The 22,808-nt window shown below is 55.5% G+C and overlaps 1 protein-coding gene across 1 annotated transcript in view; it reads right to left on the bottom strand.

Annotated features, from left to right (window-relative positions):
• LOC119979492 (cholesterol 24-hydroxylase-like) overlaps positions 1-15,138 on the bottom strand; it is an 85,755-nt gene extending 70,617 nt beyond the window's left edge. Inside the window, exon 1 of the mRNA XM_038821791.1 lies at positions 14,945-15,138. Within this exon, the coding sequence (XP_038677719.1) occupies positions 14,945-15,093 (149 nt within the window). The 5' untranslated portion in view covers positions 15,094-15,138. The remainder of the gene's footprint in view (positions 1-14,944) is intronic.
• Between the last annotated feature and the right edge of the window lie 7,670 nt (positions 15,139-22,808).

Genomic DNA, 22,808 nt, shown 5'->3' with positions numbered 1-22,808 from the left:
CCCGGCTGCACCATCTGGCTCTGCCAGCCCCGGCTGCACCATCTGGCTCTGCCAGCCCCGGCTGCACCATCTGGCTCTGCCAGCCCCGCCTGCACCATCTGGCCCTGCCAGCCCCGGCTGCACCATCTGGCTCTGCCAGCCCCGGCTGCACCATCTGGCTCTGCCAGCCCCGGCTGCACCATCTGGCTCTGCCAGCCCCGGCTGCACCATCTGGCTCTGCCAGCCCCGGCTGCACCATCTGGCTCTGCCAGCCCCGGCTGCACCATCTGGCTCTGCCAACCCCGGCTGCACCATCTGGCTCTGCCAGCCCCGGCTGCACCATCTGGCCCTGCCAGCCCCGGCTGCACCATCTGGCTCTGCCAGCCCCGGCTGCACCATCTGGCTCTGCCAGCCCCGGCTGCACCATCTGGCTCTGCCAGCCCCGGCTGCACCATCTGGCCCTGCCAGCCCCGGCTGCACCATCTGGCTCTGCCAGCCCCGGCTGCACCATCTGGCCCTGCCAGCCCCGGCTGCACCATCTGGCCCTGCCAGCCCCGGCTGCACCATCTGGCCCTGCCAGCCCCGGCTGCACCATCTGGCCCTGCCAGCCCCGGCTGCACCATCTGGCCCTGCCAGCCCAGGCTGCACCATCTGGCCCTGCCAGCCCCGGCTGCACCATCTGGCCCTGCCAGCCCCGGCTGCACCATCTGGCCCTGCCAGCCCCGGCTGCACCATCTGGCCCTGCCAGCCCCGGCTGCACCATCTGGCCCTGCCAGCCCCGGCTGCACCATCTGGCTCTGCCAGACCCGGCTGCACCATCTGGCTCTGCCAGACCCGGCTGCACCTGCACCATCTGGCTCTGCCAGCCCCGGCTGCACCTGCACCATCTGGCCCTGCCAGCCCCGGCTGCACCATCTGGCTCTGCCAGCCCCGGCTGCACCATCTGGCCCTGCCAGCCCCGGCTGCACCATCTGGCCCTGCCAGCCCCGGCTGCACCATCTGGCCCTGCCAGCCCCGGCTGCACCATCTGGCCCTGCCAGCCCCGGCTGCACCATCTGGCCCTGCCAGCCCCGGCTGCACCATCTGGCCCTGCCAGCCCAGGCTGCACCATCTGGCTCTGCCAGCCCCGGCTGCACCATCTGGCCCTGCCAGCCCCGGCTGCACCATCTGGCCCTGCCAGCCCCGGCTGCACCATCTGGCCCTGCCAGCCCCGGCTGCACCATCTGGCTCTGCCAGCCCCAGCTGCACCATCTGGCTCTGCCAGCCCCAGCTGCACCATCTGGCCCTGCCAGCCCCGGCTGCACCATCTGGCCCTGCCAGCCCCGGCTGCACCATCTGGCCCTGCCAGCCCCGGCTGCACCATCTGGCCCTGCCAGCCCCGGCTGCACCATCTGGCCCTGCCAGCCCCGGCTGCACCATCTGGCCCTGCCAGCCCCGGCTGCACCATCTGGCCCTGCCAGCCCCGGCTGCACCATCTGGCTCTGCCAGCCCCGGCTGCACCATCTGGCTTTGCCAGCCCCGGCTGCACCATCTGGCTCTGCCAGCCCCGGCTGCACCATCTGGCTCTGCCAGCCCCGGCTGCACCATCTGGCTCTGCCAGCCCCGGCTGCACCATCTGGCTCTGCCAGCCCCGGCTGCACCTGCACCATCTGGCCCTGCCAGCCCCGGCTGCACCATCTGGCTCTGCCAGCCCCGGCTGCACCATCTGGCTCTGCCAGCCCCGGCTGCACCATCTGGCTCTGCCAGCCCCGGCTGCACCATTTGGCTCTGCCAGCCCCGGCTGCACCATTTGGCTCTGCCAGCCCTGGCTGCACCATCTGGCTCTGCCAGCCCCGGCTGCACCATCTGGCTCTGCCAGCCCCGGCTGCACCATCTGGCTCTGCCAGCCCCGGCTGCACCATCTGGCTCTGCCAGCCCCGGCTGCACCTGCACCATCTGGCTCTGCCAGCCCCGGCTGCACCATCTGGCTCTGCCAGCCCCGGCTGCACCATCTGGCTCTGCCAGCCCCGGCTGCACCATCTGGCTCTGCCAGCCCCGGCTGCACCATCTGGCTCTGCCAGCCCCGGCTGCACCATCTGGCTCTGCCAGCCCCGGCTGCACTATCTGGCTCTGCCAGCCCCGGCTGCACCATCTGGCTCTGCCAGCCCCGGCTGCACCATCTGGCTCTGCCAGCCCCGGCTGCACCATCTGGCTCTGCCAGCCCCGGCTGCACCATCTGGCCCTGCCAGCCCTGGCTGCACCATCTGGCTCTGCCAGCCCCGGCTGCACCATCTGGCCCTGCCAGCCCCGGCTGCACCATCTGGCCCTGCCAGCCCCGGCTGCACCATCTGGCCCTGCCAGCCCCGGCTGCACCATCTGGCCCTGCCAGCCCCGGCTGCACCATCTGGCCCTGCCAGCCCCGGCTGCACCTGCACCATCTGGCCCTGCCAGCCCCGGCTGCACCATCTGGCTCTGCCAGCCCCGGCTGCACCATCTGGCCCTGCCAGCCCCGGCTGCACCATCTGGCCCTGCCAGCCCCGGCTGCACCATCTGGCCCTGCCAGCCCCGGCTGCACCATCTGGCCCTGCCAGCCCCGGCTGCACCATCTGGCCCTGCCAGCCCCGGCTGCACCATCTGGCCCTGCCAGCCCCGGCTGCACCATCTGGCCCTGCCAGCCCCGGCTGCACCATCTGGCCCTGCCAGCCCCGGCTGCACCATCTGGCCCTGCCAGCCCCGGCTGCACCATCTGGCCCTGCCAGCCCCGGCTGCACCTGCACCATCTGGCCCTGCCAGCCCCGGCTGCACCATCTGGCTCTGCCAGCCCCGGCTGCACCATCTGGCCCTGCCAGCCCCGGCTGCACCATCTGGCCCTGCCAGCCCCGGCTGCACCATCTGGCCCTGCCAGCCCCGGCTGCACCATCTGGCCCTGCCAGCCCCGGCTGCACCATCTGGCCCTGCCAGCCCCGGCTGCACCATCTGGCCCTGCCAGCCCCGGCTGCACCATCTGGCCCTGCCAGCCCCGGCTGCACCATCTGGCCCTGCCAGCCCCGGCTGCACCATCTGGCTCTGCCAGCCCCGGCTGCACCATCTGGCTCTGCCAGCCCCAGCTGCACCATCTGGCCCTGCCAGCCCCAGCTGCACCATCTGGCCCTGCCAGCCCCGGCTGCACCATCTGGCCCTGCCAGCCCCGGCTGCACCATCTGGCCCTGCCAGCCCCGGCTGCACCATCTGGCTCTGCCAGCCCCGGCTGCACCATCTGGCTCTGCCAGCCCCGGCTGCACCATCTGGCCCTGCCAGCCCCGGCTGCACCATCTGGCCCTGCCAGCCCCGGCTGCACCATCTGGCCCTGCCAGCCCCGGCTGCACCATCTGGCTCTGCCAGCCCCGGCTGCACCATCTGGCTCTGCCAGCCCTGGCTGCTCCCCGGTGTCTGCAGCAGTGTTGACACCTCATTGATGCTCCTCAGTGACTGCGACATGCTCTGGAGCACCCCAGCAATGCCCACCTGCCCCGGAGGGGGGGGGGGGCGCGCTCCGAATGGGCCGGCACTGTCGGATGGAGATCCTGCGGGTGAATAGACATGAGGTCAGTGGGAGGGATGGGTCAGTCTGTATGGCATTAACAATTCACATGTGACAGGCCATCTGGGTGGGGGCCCGGTGGATGATCACCTCTGTACCATCCACCAATCCCAACGCCAGTTAGGAACCTGTCCTCTGCCACCCCTCTGACCTGCAGGGTCCGCTTCTCCTGGTGGGTGAGGACTGTGATGTTCAGCACCATGCCGCCCACCTGGGCCCTGTCCCGTCTGTTGTCGGCCACCTTTTCCTGCGGGGTCACAGAGGGGTCATCATGAGCTGCATGCGTCGTTCATCATGGAGATGTGGGGGGGGGGGGGTTGTGGGGAGATGCAGGGGAGCATGGGGAGACAGGGGGAGATGGGAGGATAGGGAGAAGTGGGTGGGGTGTATGGGGGGGGTGAAGGGTATGAGATTTGGACAGCAGTGCTGGACATGGGTGGGCAGGGGCACAGAACGGTGCTGGGTGGGGACGGTGCCAGGTGCATTCTCAGGGGAGGGGGTGTTTGGGGCTCTGGTGCCAACCCACCCGCGCTGCCCGATGAAGGTTGTTGATCTCCTTTCGGCACTGAGTGCCCGGCCCCCTGGTCACTCCCCGAACTGACAGCTGTTGCCACTCCCTCCCAGGTGGCACTGGCTACTCCTGTGGCTGATCCTCCGAGACCCTCAGGGGAACAGGGAATCCCATCTGACCTCTACTGTATCCAACAATCTGCCCAGGTCAGCATCCGCGAATGATGGGGCTGATCGTCTCGGTGGCTTGGCTGTGAGCTGTGTGGATTTGGTTGCTCTCTCTCGTTGGGCTGGCGATTAGGGTCCCAGTCAATCAGCTGGCGGGACCATCATTTGTGGCATGAAACTCGTGGGGCCTGGTTAAGTGGCCAATTAATGGCTTCGCCCATGCGAGCATCGGGATCTCGCAGTTCCCGCTCGCGATCACACTTAGAAACCTTTTGGTTAAATCATGCCTTTTATGGCCAATGGGGTAATTTTCTGAAATTTATCCATGGCTGTAATGTAGAAAACAGGGCAGCCAATTTGTACAGAGTAAACTCCCACGAACAGCAATCTGATACGGTGAAGATAATATCTTTTAGGCATTATTTAAGAGATAAATATTGGCCAGGACGATGTGGAAAACACTTCCTATGTCCATAATCAAGATGGACAATCCCATTGGAGCAGTGAGAGAGCACTGCACTGTCAGCGGGGCAACGTTTTAGATAAGATATTAAACCAGGCCCCCCGTCCACTCAATGGACATTTTTTTTCCTTTATTCGTTCTTGGGTTGTGGGTGTCGCTGGCTAGGCCCGCATTTATTGCCCGTCCTTAATTGCCCTTGAATTGAGGGGCATTTTAAGAGTCAACCGCATCGCTGTGGGTCTGGAGTCCCATGTAGGCCAGACCGGGTAGAGACGGCAGATTTCCTTCCCTGGTGGACATTAGTGACCCCGATGGGTTTTAAACGACAGTCGGCAATGGTTTCATGGTCATCATTAGACTTTTAATTGCAGATTTTTATTGAATTGAAATTTCACCATCAGCCCCGGTGGGATTGGAACCTCGGGCCCCCAGAGCACGACACTGTGCCACCACGTCCCCACACCCCAGCGTCGGGGAGGGCGCAACTGAGGCGATCCTCAGCTATGGTCCCGTGAGTAATTCCATTGGTGCCCGGTCGCAGCATGTCGTGTTGTGCAGTAACTAAAAGGAAATGCGCCAACCGTGAATAGGTTGTACCGCCGTTTTGGCCAACCCGTTTGAGGCCAGGTGCTACTGGGCAGTACGTACATGCTGGATGCTGTTTGCAGCAATGAACGATGCAAACTCCTGCTGCCGAATGCCGTTCCGTTGTCAAATACTAGCCCCTTGGGGAACCTGTATACGATGAAGATGCCCCGGAGTCTGTCCACGGTGACTCGTGTGGTTACAGTGGGAACCTGGTGTATCTCCAGCCGCCTAGAGGGGATGTCCATGAGTATGAGGAACGTGGCCCCCTGAACAGACCGGCAAAGTCTCTGTGGACCTGCGACCACGGCCTCCCAGGCCAATCCCAGGGGTGCATCAGGGTGGCCAGCGCGGCTATTGATCCTCCTGCCGTAGAGGCCAGTTGTGGGCCACCTTCTCGATCTCTGAGTCTAATCCGAGCTATAGAATATAACTGCGGGTCAGCATTTTCATTTTGCCCACCCCTGGATGTCCGTTGTGCAGGTTGACCAGTAAAGACACGCGACCCTGCTCGGGTTTGACCTCCCCGCGTCTCCCGCATGGCGATTCCGTCCTCGACACTCATCTCTGGCAGCTTGGAGGTGTCGGCCTTCAGTTCACCCGGCAACATCCTGTGCTGGGCCCCGTATTGTACCACATGCCGGACGCACGACAATGTCGGGTCCATCTGGGTCCACTCCTTAATGCGGGCTGCCGTCACCAGCAGGTAGAACATAGAACAGTACAGCACAGAACAGGCCCTTCGGCCCTCAATGTTGTGCCGAGCAATGATCACCCTACTCAAACCCACGTATCCACCCTATACCCGTAACCCAACAACCCCCCCCCTTAACCTTACTTTTAAGGACACTATGGGCAATTTAGCATGGCCAATCCACCTAACCCGCACATCTTTGGACTGTGGGAGGAAACCGGAGCACCCGGAGGAAACCCACGCAGACACGGGGAGGACGTGCAGACTCCGCACAGACAGTGACCCAGCCGGGAATTGAACCTGGGACCCTGGAGCTGTGAAGCATTTATGCTAACCACCATGCTACCGTGTGTAGAAGTGCTCACCCCAGTCCAACGCCGGCACCTCCACATCATGCCTGAAAGAAATTAACGAACGGCTTCCACCTCCGGATGAACCCATCCACCGACCCCCTCAGGATGAAGTTGACCTTCTCCAGTGTCAGGAACTGGGCCACGTCATTCCCTGACAAGAAGCTGCCTCCATCCGCCCTCCCCTCCCCCCAGTCCGACTCCTCCCCCATTACCCATTTCCTGACCAGGGCGATGTTTGTTGCCCAGTAGTAATTCATTATATTCGGCAATGCCAGGCCCCCTCCCCCCACTCCATAAAAGGCCTTTTGCATGCGTGGATTTCCCCACCGATACATCCCCCGAGATCAGTGCATAGACCTTTTTGAAGAACGACTTCGGGACAAAGGTCAGGAGGTTCTGAAATATGAGCAGGAAGCTTATCTCCACTGTCTGCACCTGCCCCGCCAACGACACGGCAGCACATCCCACCTCTTAAAATCCCCCTTCATCTGCTCCACCAACTGAGTCAAATTTAACTTGTGCAGCTGCACCTATCCCCACGTCACCTGAATGCCCAGGTATCTGAACCTCGGCCCCACTACCTTAAACGGCAACTCTCCTAACCCCTATCCTGTCTTCCAGTCTCAATGGGAACACCTCGCTCTTTCCCATGTTCACCTTATACCCAGAGAACCAACCAAGTCTCCCAAAATCCCCATAATGCCCCCATTGGGTCCAAAAATATAACCGGTCGTCCACATCCAGCAAAACCCTATGCTTGACGCCCCCCCGCACAATCCCTTTCGAATCCCTTGACGCTCTAAACGCCATTGTCAGTGGCTGGACCTGACCTGCCCCAGCATCTCCCACCAATAGTCCCACTCCACCCGGTCAAAGGCCTTCTCTGCTTCCATCGCCATTGCCACCTCCACCCCCTGCCACTCTGGAGGCATCATAATTACTTTGAGCAGCCTCCTCACATTTGCTGACATCTGTCCCCCTTTCACAAACCCTGTTTGGTCCTCACCTATCACCCCCCGGACGCAGTCCTCAAATCGCGAAGCCAGAACCTTCATTCAATAGCGATATCGGACAATTCTATCCACACTACTCCGGATCCTTGTCCATTTTCAATATGAAAGAGATGAATGCCTGCGATATGTAGGGGGAGTTCCCCCCCCTCCCCCAAGCCGCATCGCATGCCCTCACCAGCAATGGCCCCAGATCTCCCCCAAACCTTTTAATAAAACTCCACCGGAAACCCATCCGGACCCGAGGCCTTCCTGCCTGCATTGCCCCCATACCCTCCATCACTTCCCTCTGCCTGACTGGGGGCCCCATCCCCTGCCTGCATTGCCCCCATACCCTCCATCACTTCCCTCTGCCTGACTGGGGGCCCCAGTCCCTGCCTGCATTGCCCCCATACCTTCCATCACTTCCCTCTGCCTGCATTGCCCCCATACCCTCCATCACTTCCCTCTGCCCAACTGGGGGCCCCATTCCTTGCCTGCATTGCCCCCATACCCTCCATCACTTCCCTCTGCCTGCATTGCCCCCATACCCTCCATCACTTCCCTCTGCCTGCATTGCCCCCATACCCTCCATCACTTCCCTCTGCCTGACTGGGGGCCCCATTCCCTGCCTGCATTGCCCCCATACCCTCCATCACTTCCCTCTGCCTGCATTGCCCCCATACCCTCCATCACTTCCCTCTGCCTGACTGGGGGCCCCATACCCTCCATCACTTCCCCTGCCTGCATTGCCCCCATACCCTCCATCACTTCCCTCTGCCTGACTGGGGGCCCCATTCCCTGCCTGCATTGCCCCCATACCCTCCATCACTTCCCTCTGCCTGCATTGCCCCCATACCCTCCATCACTTCCCTCTGCCTGACTGGGGGCCCCATACCCTCCATCACTTCCCCTGCCTGCATTGCCCCCATACCCTCCATCACTTCCCTCTGCCTGACTGGGGGCCCCATACCCTCCATCACTTCCCCTGCCTGCATTGCCCCCATACCCTCCATCACTTCCCCTGCCTGCATTGCCCCCATACCCTCCATCACTTCCCTCTGCCCAACTGGGGGCCCCATTCCCTGCCTGCATTGCCCCCATACCCTTCATCACTTCCCTCTGCCTGCATTGCCCCCATACCCTCCATCACTTCCCCTGCCTGCATTGCCCCCATACCCTCCATCACTTCCCCTGCCTGCATTGCCCCCATACCCTCCATCACTTCCCCTGCCTGCATTGCCCCCATACCCTCCATCACTTCCCTCTGCCTGACTGGGGGCCCCATTCTCTGCCTGCATTGCCCCCATACCTTCCATCACTTCCCTCTGCCTGACTGGGGGCCCCATACCCTCCATCACTTCCCTCTGCCTGCATTGCCCCCATACCCTCCATCACTTCCCTCTGCCTGCATTGCCCCCATACCCTCCATCACTTCCCCTGCCTGCATTGCCCCCATACCCTCCATCACTTCCCCTGCCTGCATTGCCCCCATACCCTCCATCACTTCCCTCTGCCTGACTGGGGGCCCCATTCCCTGCCTGCATTGCCCCCATACCCTCCATCACTTCCCTCTGCCTGACTGGGGGCCCCATTCCCTGCCTGCATTGCCCCCATACCCTCCATCACTTCCCTCTGCCTGCATTGCCCCCATACCCTCCATCACTTCCCTCTGCCTGCATTGCCCCCATACCCTCCATCACTTCCCCTGCCTGCATTGCCCCCATACCCTCCATCACTTCCCTCTGCCTGCATTGCCCCCATACCCTCCATCACTTCCCCTGCCTGCATTGCCCCCATACCCTCCATCACTTCCCTCTGCCCGACTGGGGGCCCCATTCCCTGCCTGCATTGCCCCCATACCCTCCATCACTTACCCTGCCTGCATTGCCCCCATACCCTCCATCACTTCCCTCTGCCTGACTGGGGGCCCCATTCCCTGCACTAACTCCTCATCCACCCTGGGAAATTCCAGCCCATCCAGGAACTGCCACATTCCGCCCCCCCCCCCCCCCCCCCCCCAAGCCGGGGGCTCCGACTCATCAAATCTCCTGTAAAAAGCTTCAAACGCCCCATTTACCCCCACCATGCCTAACACCACCCTTCCCGTCTCGTCCTTTACTCTGCCAATCCCCCTCGCCGCCTCCTGCTTCCTCAGCTGGTGAGCTAGCATCCTACTCTCCTTCTCCCCGTACTCATATACCGCCCCTCTGGTCCTCCGTAACTGCCCCACTGCCTTCCCTGTGGACACTAACCCCAAACTCCATCTGGAGCTTCTGCCTCTCCTTCAACAACCCTGCCTCCGGGGGCCTTCTGTCCACCCTCAGAACCTCTTCCACCAGCCTTGTCATCTCTTTTTTTTAAAAATATTGTTATTAGGGCATTTTAAATTTTCATAATAATAACAACAATAACAGCGACATAAACACGGTACAATAGTGGGCAGCACGGTAGCATGGTGGTTAGCATAAATGCTTCACAGCTCCAGGGTCCCAGGTTCGGTTCCCGGCTGGGTCACTGTCTGTGCGGAGTCTGCACGTCCTCCCCGTGTCTGCGTGGGTTTCCTCCGGGTGCTCCGGTTTCCTCCCACAAAGATGTGCGGGTTAGGTGGATTGGCCATGCTAAATTGCCCGTAGTGTAAGGTTAAGGGGGGGGGGGGGGGTTGTTGGGTTACGGGTATAGGGTGGATACGTGGGTTTGAGTAGGGTGATCATTGTTCGGCACAACATCGAGGGCCGAAGGGCCTGTTCTGTGCTGTACTGTTCTATGTTCCATGTTCTAATAAACATTTCCATCCCCAATAATAAAACTTCATCTTTGCAACCGGAGTTGACACTGCAGTGGGCACTTGCACTGTGAGAAGTGTTGCCTTTGCTTCCTCAGGTTGATGTAAAGAATGATGTGGAGATGCCGGCGTTGGACTGGGGTGAGCACAGTAAGAAGTCTTGCAACACCAGGTTAAAGTCCAACAGGTTTGATTCAAACACGAGCTTTCGGAGCGCGCTCCGAAAGCTCGTGTTTGAATCAAACCTGTTGGACTTTAACCTGGTGTTGTAAAACTTCTTACGATGTAAAGAATGGTATGGGAGTATCTCAAAGAGGAGCAAGGGAGTTTACATTATTACTATTACTCCTTTTTAAAATAAATTTCGAGTACGCAATTCTTTTTTTTTTCCAATTAAGTAGCAATTTAGCGTGGCCAATCCACCCACCCTGCACATCTTTTGGGTTGTGGGGGCGAAACCCACGCAAACACGGGGAGAATGTGCAAACTCCACACGGACAGTGACCCAGAGCCGGGATCGAACCCGGGACCTCGGAGCGGTGAAGCAGCAGCGCTAACCCACTGCGTCACCGTGCCAACTTTCATTATTACACCTGGACAATATTTATCCATCAATCAAAAACAGATTATTTGGTTATTATGAGATTGTGTTCTGGCTGCTGTATTTCCTTTCTTAAACAGCGACCGCATTACAAAGGGTACTTTAATTGGCTGAAAGGCACTTTGAGATGGGCAGTCTCATGAAAAGCGAGTCTTTCTTTGAAATCCCCCCACAGCATCACCCACATGAATCACAGCTGGAGGGGGTGGAGGCAGGTTTTACCTCCATAACTGACCAGAGCATTGTCTCACCCTGAGAGAGATTGGTTCTGCTCAGCTGCTGTGCACCCCGGATTGGAGTGGTGACTAAACTTCATTGGCTGTAAAGCATTTGGGATATTGCGTGGTTGTGAATAGTGCTGGATAAATGCAGGTCTAACGAATGGCTCAGCCATTCAATAAGATCATGGCTGGCCCAATTGTAACCTAAACTCCCACATTCCTGCCTTCCCCCGATAACCTTTCATCCCCTCATTGATCAAGAATCCACCCACCTCTGCCTTAAAAGAATTCAAAGCCTCGGCTTCCATTGTCTTTGGGCGGCTCGGTAGCACAGTGGTTAGCACTGTGGCTTCACAGCGGCAGGGTCCCAGGTTCGATTCCCGGCTTGGGTCACTGTCTGTGTGGAGTTCTCCCCGCGTCTGCATGGGTTTTCTCTGGGTGGATTGGACATTCTGAATTCTCCCTCCGTGTACCCGAACAGGCGCCGGAATGTGGAGACTAGGGGAGTCTCACATTAAGTTCATTGCAGTGTTACTGTAAGCCTACTTATGACAATAAATATTATGGGCTGGATTCTCCGACCTGGTGCACCAGTGGCTGGATTCTCCGTTTTGGAGACTAAGTCAACACGTCGGCGTGAAAACGGTTGTCTTTTATGTCAGGAAAACTGGCATAAAATGGACACCGATTCACTGTTTTGCTGGGGAATAGCAGGGAGGCAGCGTACAGCTTGCAGCTCTGCAGCGGCCGCTCCGTGCTCCATGGCAGACTTAGCCCGTGGACCCGGACCACAAAAATACTGCCCCGCCCTTCGGCTGCTCACGCGCCCTGGACCGACCGCCGACAGTGCTCCCAGCCACAAATGAAGACCCCCCTGCCCGTGGATCGGCGGCGCTGGACTAAGTTCACGGCGGGTGTGACCATGAGAGTCCCACGCCGTCGGGAACTCAGCCGGTTGGGGCCGGAGCATCGCAGGGTGGGCCTGAGGCAATGGGGGCGGAGCATCATGGGGCAGGCCTGAGGCAATGGGGGCGGAGCATCACAGGGCGGGCCTGAGGCAATGGGGGCGGAGCATCGCAGGGTGGGCCTGAGGCAATGGGGGCGGAGCATCACAGGGCGGGCCTGAGGCAATGGGGGCGGAGCATCGCAGTGTGGGCCTGAGGCAATGGGGGCGGAGCATCGCAGGGCAGGCCTGAGACAATGTGGGTGGAGCATCGCGGGGCAGGCCTGAGGCAATGGGGGCGGAGCATCGCGGGGCAAGCCTGAGGCAATGTGGGCGGAGCATCGCGGGGCAAGCCTGAGGCAATGGGGGCGGAGCATCGCAGGGCGGGCCTGAGGCAATGTGGGCGGAGCATCGCGGGGCAAGCCTGAGGCAATGGGGGCGGAGCATCGCAGGGCGGGCCTGAGGCAATGGGGGCGGAGCATCACGGGGCGGGCCTGAGACAATGGGGGCGGAGCATCACGGGGTGGGCCTGAGGCAATGGGGGCGGAGCATCACGGGGCAGGCCTGAGGCAATGGGGGCGGAGCATCATGGGGCAGGCCTGAGGCAATGGGGGCGGAGCATCGCAGGGTGTGCCTGAGGCAATGTGGGCGGAGCATCGCAGGGTGGGCCTGAGGCAATGTGGGCGGAGCATCGCGGGGCTGCCTCAGGCAATGGGGGCGGAGCATCGCGGGTTGGGCCTGAGGCAATGGGGGCGGAGCATCGCGGGGTGGGCCTGAGGCAATGTGGGCGGAGCATCGCGGGGCAGGCCTGAGGCAATGGGGGCGGAGCATCGCGGGGCAGGCCTGAGGCAATGGGGGCGGAGCATCGCGGGGCAGGCCTGAGGCAATGTGGGCGGAGCATCGCGGGGCAGGCCTGAGGCAATGGGGGCGGAGCATCGCGGGGCAGGCCTGAGGCAATGGGGGCGGAGCATCGCGGGGCAGGCCTGAGGCAATGGGGGCGGAGCATCGCGGGGCAAGCCTGAGGCAGTGGGGGCGGAGCATCGCGGGGTGGGCCTGAGGCAATGGGGGCGGAGCATCGCGGGGTAGGCCTGAGGCAATGTGGGCGGAGCATCGCGGGGCAGGCCTGAGGCAATGTGGGCGCCACTCCTGATTTTAGCAGCAAAACAGATTCTCCGTCCCGTCGCCAAACGTGATTTCAGCGTCGGGGAGCGGAGATTCCAGCCCCACATTTCTGGTTCAGCCCGCAGGCGGGATGCTCCATTTCGCCGGCTGGTCAATGGGGGTTTCTCTTTGTGGGGCAGCCCCACGCTGTCAGGAAACCCCCCTGGGCTGTCGGCAAAACGGGGAATCCCCACGGTGGAGAATCCAGCCCAATTAATATTATATTGACCCTCTGAGAGTAACAACATCTTACTGCCATATGAAGTGGGTGACCCCCTCCTCCCCCCCCTCCCCCCCCCCCCACATTGGGGGACTCCCGGTGACGGCGGGCGGGAGGCAGCCGCACACTGGAGGGGTCCCGCTCGGGAATAGAAATTTCAGAGTCTTAACGCCCGGACCCGGGGCAACGGAGGGTGAAAAGGCTGTAAGAAGCCACGGGGAGCAGAAATGTCCAAGTTTGGGAAATAACGGCCGTGAAAAAGGGGGTTAACGGAAGTCCGCCGGTGAGTGGAAAAGTCAGCGCAGGAACTGTAAGGAAAGCAGAGGCTGGAGCACCAGGGGAGGCCGCATCGCTCACAGCTGATGAAATGACCAAGGTGATGGCCGTGGAACTTGAAAAACAGTTCACAAAGCACATGGAAGCGATGAGGAAGGAGATGGGGGCGGTATTGAAAGTGCTGGTGGAGGAGGCGATTGCCACGGTGAGGGCGGCGGTATCAAGCACAGCGGCAGAGGTGCGGGAGCAAGGTGAGACACTGAAGGAAGTGGAAGAGGCATTATCGCAGCACAGTGATCAACTCACCTCAATGGGGAAGGAGTTGTGGAAGGTGATAGAGACCAACAAGGGTCTGCGAGCCAAAATGGAAGACATGGAAAACAGGTCCAGGCGACAGAATCTGAGCATTGTGAGTCTGCCCGAAAGGGTGAAAGGCCCGAGGCCGATGGAGTATTTTGCCACGATGTGGGCGGAGCTATTGGGGGAGGGGGACAATCCCTCCCGATATGAAGTGGATCGGGCTCATCGGTCGTGGAGGCCTATACCAAAGGCGAGTGAGCCGCCAAGAGTAGTAACTGTGTGTTTCCCTAGGTACAGTGTGAAGGAGAAGGTCCTGTGCTGGGCAAAGCAGAAGCGGGTGGTGCAGTGGGCTGGAGCTGGTATACACATATGCCAGGACTTTACGGTGAAGCTGGCGAGGAGGATGGCTGCCTTCAGCCGGGTGAAGAAGGCACTGTACATCAGCAAGGTGCAGTGCAGCATGGTATATCCAGCTAAGTTGAGGGTGACCTACAAATCCAAGGACTTTTATTTTGGGACAGCGGAAGCAGCGGAGGAGTTTGCGAAGGCAGAAGGACTGTGGCAGAATTGAGAAATAGTCGTGTTCCGATGAATGAAATGAAATGAAAATGAAATGAAAATCGCTTATTGTCACAAGTAGGCTTCAAACGAAGTTACTGTGAAAAGCCCCTAGTCGCCACATTCCGGCGCCTGTTCGGGGAGGCTGGTACGGGAATTGAACCGTGCTGCTGGCCTGCCTTGGTCTGCTTTAAAAGCCAGCGATTTAGCCCAGTGCTAAACCAGCCCCAATGTAGCCTCGAAATGGCTATTTCTATGTCTATTTAATAGTGTCTTTTAAACGTGTCTATGTCACGTTTAATGATCAAAGTACAGGATCACCTGGTCACCCTCTCTGATGAATATTCAAAAGTTCTATTTTTAGTTGATTTAAAATGAGGTTCTGAACTTTTGGAAAGTATGCTCCAACATAAAATACCAACAGCCTCTCTGCACTCTTATTGAAAAGTTTCGCTGGCTGTAATGTCCTGTCTGTCACTTTATAACCTCTGCTCAAGGTTATATACCGCAGCTCCCTCTATCATTGTTTCCCATATTTTCAGGAGTATCACATTCCCCAAATCCATAAAGTGACTGTACCTGTCCCTGGCAGGAGCTGGTATGTGATCAAACTTCAGGTGGATGTAGTGAACGTAGCAGAGATAAGCCAAGAGAAGGCACAACAACACAATGGACAAATACACCGTTGCCCTGTACAAGCAGATCAGGAGACCCTGCCAGAGATCCATGTCGTGACGGAGACACCAGGGAATGAGTTACTGACACTTGTGTCCGAGGAGAGACTCTGGGGCAAAGCTTTGAAAGTAAACAAGAAATGCAGCGAGGACTGGTTAGAAAGCAGAAACTCCCGAACAAGTGCCCTCTCATGGTTATGTTACCACCAATGTTATAACAGTCGATTTCACAACTTAAATTAGAGTTGGCCACTCTGGTTTAAAATCTGGTATTTTAAAAGTTTATTCATGGGATATGAGAGTCGCTGCCCAGGACAGTATTTGTTGCTCATCCCTAATTCTCCTTGACAAGATACCTTGAACCGTTGCTGTCCACGTGCTGTTCAGAAGGGGGTAACCCAGTGACGGTGAAGGAATGACGATATATTTCCAAGTCAGGATTGTGTGTGAATAGCCGCACACCACTCAATGCCAAATCGACAGCAAACGTTATTCTTTACACAACGGTTTTCTTTACCTGCCGATTTCTGCACAGGCCCTATTTTTTTCACTCTTCATTTGTGTGTGTTTGCGCGCACGCGCTGGGGTATTTTAAAAGGAATAGTATTTATACTGTCAGATTACAAACTGCGTGTGAACCAGTCCTTGCAACTTCTTTCAAAAAATAAGTTTTGTTCTAAAAGAAATCAATCATTCTGAGTTCACTGAAGCCTGGTTCAAGTGTCTTTTATTCTGGGTCTAACAGTAGCAAAGGTCAACGATTGGCCATTTTAGAACATAGAACATAGAACGATACAGCGCAGTACAGGCCCTTCGGCCCTCAATGTTGCACCGACATGGAAAAAAAACTAAAGGCCATCTAACCTACACTATGCCCTTATCATCCATATGCTTATCCAATAAACTTTTAAATGCCCTCAATGTTGGCGAGTTCACTACTGTTGCAGGTAGGGCATTCCACGGCCTCACCACTCTTTGCGTAAAAAACCCACCTCTGACCTCTGTCCTATATCTATTACCCTTCAATTTAAGGCTATGTCCCCTCGTGCTAGCCACCTCCATCCGCGGGAGAAGGCTCTCGCTGTCCACCCTATCTAACCCTCTGATCATTTTGTATGCCTCTATTAGGTCACCTCTTAACCTTCTTCTCTCTAATGAAAACAACCTCAAGTCCATCAGCCTTTCCTCATAAGATTTTCCCTCCATACCAGGCAACATCCTGGTAAATCTCCTCTGCACCCGTTCCAAAGCTTCTACGTCCTTCCTATAATGGGGCGACCAGAACTGTACGCAATACTCCAAATGCGGCCGTACTAGAGTTTTGTACAACTGCAACATGACCTCATGGCTCCGGAACTCAATCCCTCTACCAATAAAGGCCATCACACCATAGGCCTTCTTCACAACCCTATCAACCTGGGTGGCAACTTTCAGGGATCTATGTACATGGACACCGAGATCCCTCTGCTCATCCACACTACCAAGAATTTTACCATTAGCCAAATATTCCGCATTCCTGTTATTCCTTCCAAAGTGAATCACCTCACACTTCTCCACATTAAACTCCATTTGCCACCTCTCAGCCCAGCTCTGCAGCTTATCTATGTCCCTCTGTAACCTGCAACATCCTTCCGCACTGTCTACAACTCCACCGACTTTAGTGTCGTCTGCAAATTTACTTACCCATCCTTCTGCTCCCTCCTCTAGGTCATTTATAAAAATGACAAACAGCAACGGCCCCAGAACAGATCCTTGTGGTACGCCACTCGTAACTGAACTCCATTCTGAACATTTCCCATCAACCACCACTCTGTCTTCTTTCAACTAGCCAATTTCTGATCCACATCTCTAAATCACCCTCAATCCCCAGCCTCCGTATTTTCTGCAATAGCCGACCGTGGGGAACCTTATCAAACGCTTTACTGAAATCCATATACACCACATCAACTGCTTTACCCTCGTCCACCTGTTCAGTCACCTTCTCAAAGAACTCGATAAGGTTTGTGAGGCATGACCTACCCTTCACAAAACCATGCTGACTATCCCTAATCATATTATTCCTATCTAGATGATTATAAATCGTATCTTTTATAATCCTCTCCAAGACTTTACCCACCACAGATGTTAGGCTCACCGGCCTATAGTTACCGGGGTTATCTCTACTCCCCTTCTTGAACAAAGGGACCACATTTGCTATCCTCCAGTCCTCTGGCACTATTCCTGTAGCCAATGATGACCTAAAAATCAAAGCCAAAGGCTCAGCAATCTCTTCCCTGGCTTCCCAGAGAATCCTAGGATAAATCCCATCCGGCCCCGGGGACTTATCTATTTTCACCTTGTCCAGAATTGCCAACACTTCTTCCCTACGCACCTCAATGCCATCTATTCTAATAGCCTGGGTCTCAGCATTCTCCTCCACAATATTATCTTTTTCTTGAGTGAATACTGACGAAAAGTATTCATTTAGTATCTCGCTTATCTCCTCAGCCTCCACACACAACTTCCCACCACTGTCCTTGACTGGCCCTACTCTTACCCTAGTCATTCTTTTATTCCTGACATACCTATAGAAAGCTTTTGGGTTTTCCTTGATCCTACCTGCCAAAGACTTCTCATGTCCCCTCCTTGCTCGTCTTAGCTCTCTCTTTAGATCCTTCCTCGCTTCCTTGTAACTATCAAGCGCCCCAACTGAAACTTCACGCCTCATCTTCACATAGGCCTCCTTTTTCCTCTTAACAAGAGATTCCACTTCTTTGGTAAACCACGGTTCCCTCGCTCTACCCTTTCCTCCCTGTCTGACTGGTACGTACTGATCAAGAACACGCAATAGCTGTTCCTTGAACACGCTCCACATATCCAGTGTGCCCAACCCTTGCAGCCTACTTCTCCAACCTACACATCCTAAGTCATGTCTAATGGCATCATAATTGCCCTTCCCCCAGCTATAACTCTTGCCCTGCGGGGTATACTTATCCCTTTCCATCACTAATGTAAAGGTCACCGAATTGTGGTCACTGTCTCCAAAGGGTTCACTTACCTCCAGATCTAACACCTGGCCTGGTTCATTACCCAAAACCAAATCCAAAGTGGCCTCACCTCTTGTTGGCCTGTCAACATATTGTGTCAGAAAACCCTCCTGCACACATTGTATAAAGAACGACCCATCCAATGTACTCGAACTATATCTTTTCCAGTCAATATTAGGAAAGTTAAAGTCTCCCATAACAACTACCCTGTTACTTTCGCTCTTTTCCAGAATCATCTTCGCCATCCTTTCCTCTACATCTCTAGAACTATTAGGTGGCCTATAGAAAACTCCCAGCAGGGTGACCTCTCCTTTCCTGTTTCTAACCTCAGCCCATACTACCTCGGAAGAAGAGTCCCCATCTTGCACCCTTTCTGCCACCGTAATACTGTCCTTGACTAGCAGCGCCACACCTCCCCCTCTTTTGCCCCCTTCTCTGACTTTACTAAAGCACCTAAACCCCGGAACCTGCAACAACCATTCCTGTCCCTGCTCTATCCATGTCTCTGAAATGGCCACAACATCGAAGTCCCAGGTACCAACCCATGCTGCCAGTTCCCCTACCTTATTTCGTATACTCCTGGCATTGAAATAGACACACTTCAAACCATCTACCTGAACACTGCCGCCTTCCTGCGAAGTCAAATCTGTGCTCCTGACCTCTCTACTCTCAATCTCTCGCACCCCAAAACTACAATCCAGGTTCCCATGCCCCTGCTGAATTAGTTTAAACCCCCCCAAAGAGTACTAACAAATCTCCCCCCCAGGATATTGGTGCCCCTTAGGTTCAGATGTAGACCATCCTGTCTATAGAGGTCCCACCTTCCCCAGAAAGAGCCCGTTATCCAGAAATCTGAATCCCTCCCGCCTGCACCATCCCTGTGAGTGAATTAAACATTACCTGTAATACCAATGCTACAATCGGTGGGACTAGGTCGACTGCACTCTCCTCCCATCCTGTAGTTACACATGGGTAACTCCATCTGTCTGAGGAGAGACTGGGGGAGGGAGAGAGATAGAGCGATGCAACATTAGGGCGGGAGAGAGAGAAACACAGATTGTGGAAGGAATGGCGAGAAATAAACACACTTCAGGAGAAAGAAAAACTGGGAATAGAGAGCAAGAGTCACAAACTGCAAGAGAGACAGTAAGCACACATCTCGGAAACTGGTTATTTATCTGCTTATTAAAGCCTTCATTTAGCATTCCACATTCTCGTGTCGTTATTGAGGGCACTACACCCACTATTCTTAGAATTCCCCCCATACCAAAAAAGGGTCAAGATATTCTGAATGGTGAACAGGGATTCTAACTCCCTGGGGACGATTCTCCGAGCCCCGCGCTGGGCCGGAGAATCGCTGCAACTGCGCCACTACGCCCCATCGCCGTCGCGTGATTCTCCGAGGTGCGGATTTGCCGGATGGGCTGAGCGGCCATGCCGATATGACAGAGTCCTGCGTCGCTGTTCACCCCTGGTCGCTGCCGGCGGGAACTCTGCGCGAATGGTCGAGGAGCGGCCTGTGGGGGGGGGGGGGGGGGGGGGGGGGGGCTTCTTCACCGGGTGGGGCCTCCGATGGGGTCTGGCCCGCGATCGTGGGCCACCGATCGGCTAGCCGGCTTCTCCCCTCTGGGCCTACTTTCTGGCGCGGCCGGCCCCTGAACACCGACACCATGTTGAGTCAGGGCCGGCGCGCTAAAGAAGTCCCCTGCGCATGCGCGGGTTGGCGCAGCCCAACTGCGCATGCGCGGGTTGGCACGGCGCCCATTTTGTGCCGCGAATGTAGGCTGGAGCGGCCTGAACCGCTGCAGCGCTGTGCTGGCCCTCTGTGGGGGCCAGAATCAGTCGTACCCGGGCCCAGTTCGCGCTGTCGTGAAACGCGACGGCGCGAACACTTGTGCTCCATATTGGAGAATCGCCCCCCTACCCCCTGACTCCTATGCAGACTTAGGTGGGTGCTATTCTGGTCAAAATAGTGTTTCAGGTTATCCCCTGGCATAACCCATATCTTCATAGAAGAATTTTATCTACTTACCGTTTAGTAGCATCGATCCTGGGTCCCACATTGCAAGGTCAGTAAAGTAGACTTTGTAATAACCACTGTTTCAGGTTAAAACTTTAAGTTATTTTATTATTATTTTTTATTTTAAAAGATAAAATCACTGTCTTTACAGAAAAGTAAAAAGATTTTGCTTCTGGATTCTCCTGGTTGGCTGATCAGACCTTCCTGGGCCTCCTTGACAATCTCTCTTCTTTATCTGTTGGTTTTCTCCCTGTTGTTTTGTGGTTCTGCTCGGTTTTCGTGTTCAGTCATTCCCATGGGTCCGGATCAGAACCCCAACTTTTGGTTCAGATCCCAGATTAGAATCCAACGATTTGCATTTGGTAAAACTGCAAGGAAATGTTGTTGCGAGTGATAACACTGACCAGTAGACAGATTTCATATTAAAACAAACTTTAACATGAACACAGAATTAAACACATTAGTAACAAAGAAATAGCTTTACAGTTAACAGGTACAACACCTTAACTTGCTTCTCAAAACCTGCCTCTACATTCCAATTAAGCAACCCCGATATTTCAAATATCACTTATGTATAAAGTTGATAACCCAGTTTTACTTGCTGATCTTAGTGCAGAGTCCTTGGAGAAAGAAACCTTTTTTGGACCAAGCTGAAAACCTTCTGCTCAGCTTGGAGCCTTGGAAGCAACTCTTTTGGCCAGACAGACCTGGTCCGTCCCATTACTTATACCAGCTGTACTCAAAGCACTCAGCATTCTTTTGTATCTTGTTACAAGTTGTGCTTTGATTTGTTTAGCCAGGCTGAAACTTTTATATTAGCTCTCTATCCGCAAACAGGTTAAATGGCTTTAAATATATATTAGCAAAATATTTCCCCAGCAACTTCACAGAATCACAGGATTCTTATGATGTAGGAGATCATTCGGCCCCTCATGTCTGCACTAGCGCTCCGAGCAAGCCACATGACTTTGTGCTATTCCCCTGTCTTTGCCCCGTACCCCTGGACATTGTTTATGGACGGCACGGCATCACACTGGTTAGCACAGTTGTTTCACAGCGCCAGGGTCCCAGGTTCGATTCCCTGCTGGGTCACTGTCTGTGCGGAGTCTGCACATTCTCCCCGTGTCTGCGTGGGTTTCCTCCGGGTGCTCTGGTTTCCTCCCACAAGACGTGCTTGTTAGGTGAATTGGACATTCTGAATTCTCCCTCAGTGTACCAGAACAGGCGCCGGACTGTGGCGACTAGGGGATTTTCACAGTAGCTTCATTGCGTTAATGTAAGCCTACTTGCGACAATAATAAAGATTATTATTATTATTCTATTCAAGTAATTCATGTAATCATCTGATGATTGCTCTTGAAAGCCTCCATTGAACCTGCCTCCACCCTACTCCCAGGCAGTGCATTCCAGACCGCGACCACTCGCTGTGAAAAGATTTTCCTCTCATCATATTCCCGTACCAGCCTCCCAGGACAGGCGCCGGAATGTGGCGACTAGGGGCTTTTCACAGTAACTTCATTTGAAGCCTACTCGTGACAATAAGCGATTTTCATTTCATTTCATTTCATTTTTCATATTTGCTTCTTTTACAAATCGCTTTAAATCTGTGCCCTCTCATTCTTGACCCTTTTACAAGCGGGAACAGTTTCTCCCTGTCGACTCTGTCCAGCCCGCTGACAATTTTAAACATCTTTATCAAATCTCCTCTTAGCCCCTTCTCTCCAAGGAGAACAGTCCCAAACTCTCCAATCTATCTTCATAACTGAAGTTTCTCATCCCTAGAACCATTCCTGTAAACCTCTTCCTAACTCTCTCCAATGTGTTCACATCCTTCCCATAGTGTGGTACCCAGGACTGTGCACAATATTCCAGCTGGGGTCTAACTCGTGTCTTGTTTTGGTTCGACAACATTTTTGCTCTTGTACTCTATGCCCGTTAATAAAGCCCAGAACATTATATTAACTGCTCTCTCCACCTGTCCTATCGTCAATGATCTATACACATATAAAGTAAAAGTAAAGTCGTCACAGTCCGAGGTGGACCATCGGCTACTTTCCCCTTTGAGGGGGAGAGCTGACTGGTAGCGATTAAACTTGAGGATCACCGCACCTCAGGTGAGGTTGAGAATAACCTCAGTCGGTGCAGGAATTGAACTGTTGGCCTCGCTCTGCATCAAAATCCAGCTGTCCCGTCAACTGAGCTAAACTGGTCCCCAGGTCCATGTACACCATATCAACAGCATTGACCTCATCGACCCTTTCTGTTACCTCTTCAAAAAAACTCCGTCGAGTTAGTTAAACATGATTTCCCTTTCAGAAATACATCTTGGCTCCTCCTAATCAACCCACATTTTCCCAAGTGACCATTAATTCTATCTCGAACAATTGTTTCTCTAAGTCTGCCCACCACTGATGTTAAACTGACTGGCCTGTAATTGTTGGGGGTATCCTTACAACCCCTCATGAATAAGGGCGTAACATCTGGAATTCTCCAGCTCTCGGGCACCTCCCGGATTGAGCCTGGGGAAGATTATAGCCAGCGCCCCTGCAATTTTCATCCTCACTTCCTTCATTATCCTTGGACACATCTCATCCAGCCACAGTGCCTTGACAACCTTAAGTACTGACACAGTTAGAAGTCTGACACCAGGTTAAAGTCCAATAGGTTCATTTGGAATCACTAGCTTTCGGAGCGTAGCTCCTTCATCAGGTGAGGACCAACAG

Source organism: Scyliorhinus canicula, chromosome 2 (assembly GCF_902713615.1).
Source record: "Scyliorhinus canicula chromosome 2, sScyCan1.1, whole genome shotgun sequence".
In the NCBI taxonomy this organism is placed as follows: Eukaryota; Metazoa; Chordata; class Chondrichthyes; order Carcharhiniformes; family Scyliorhinidae; genus Scyliorhinus; species Scyliorhinus canicula.
This window is presented reverse-complemented; position numbering and strand designations above follow the sequence as displayed.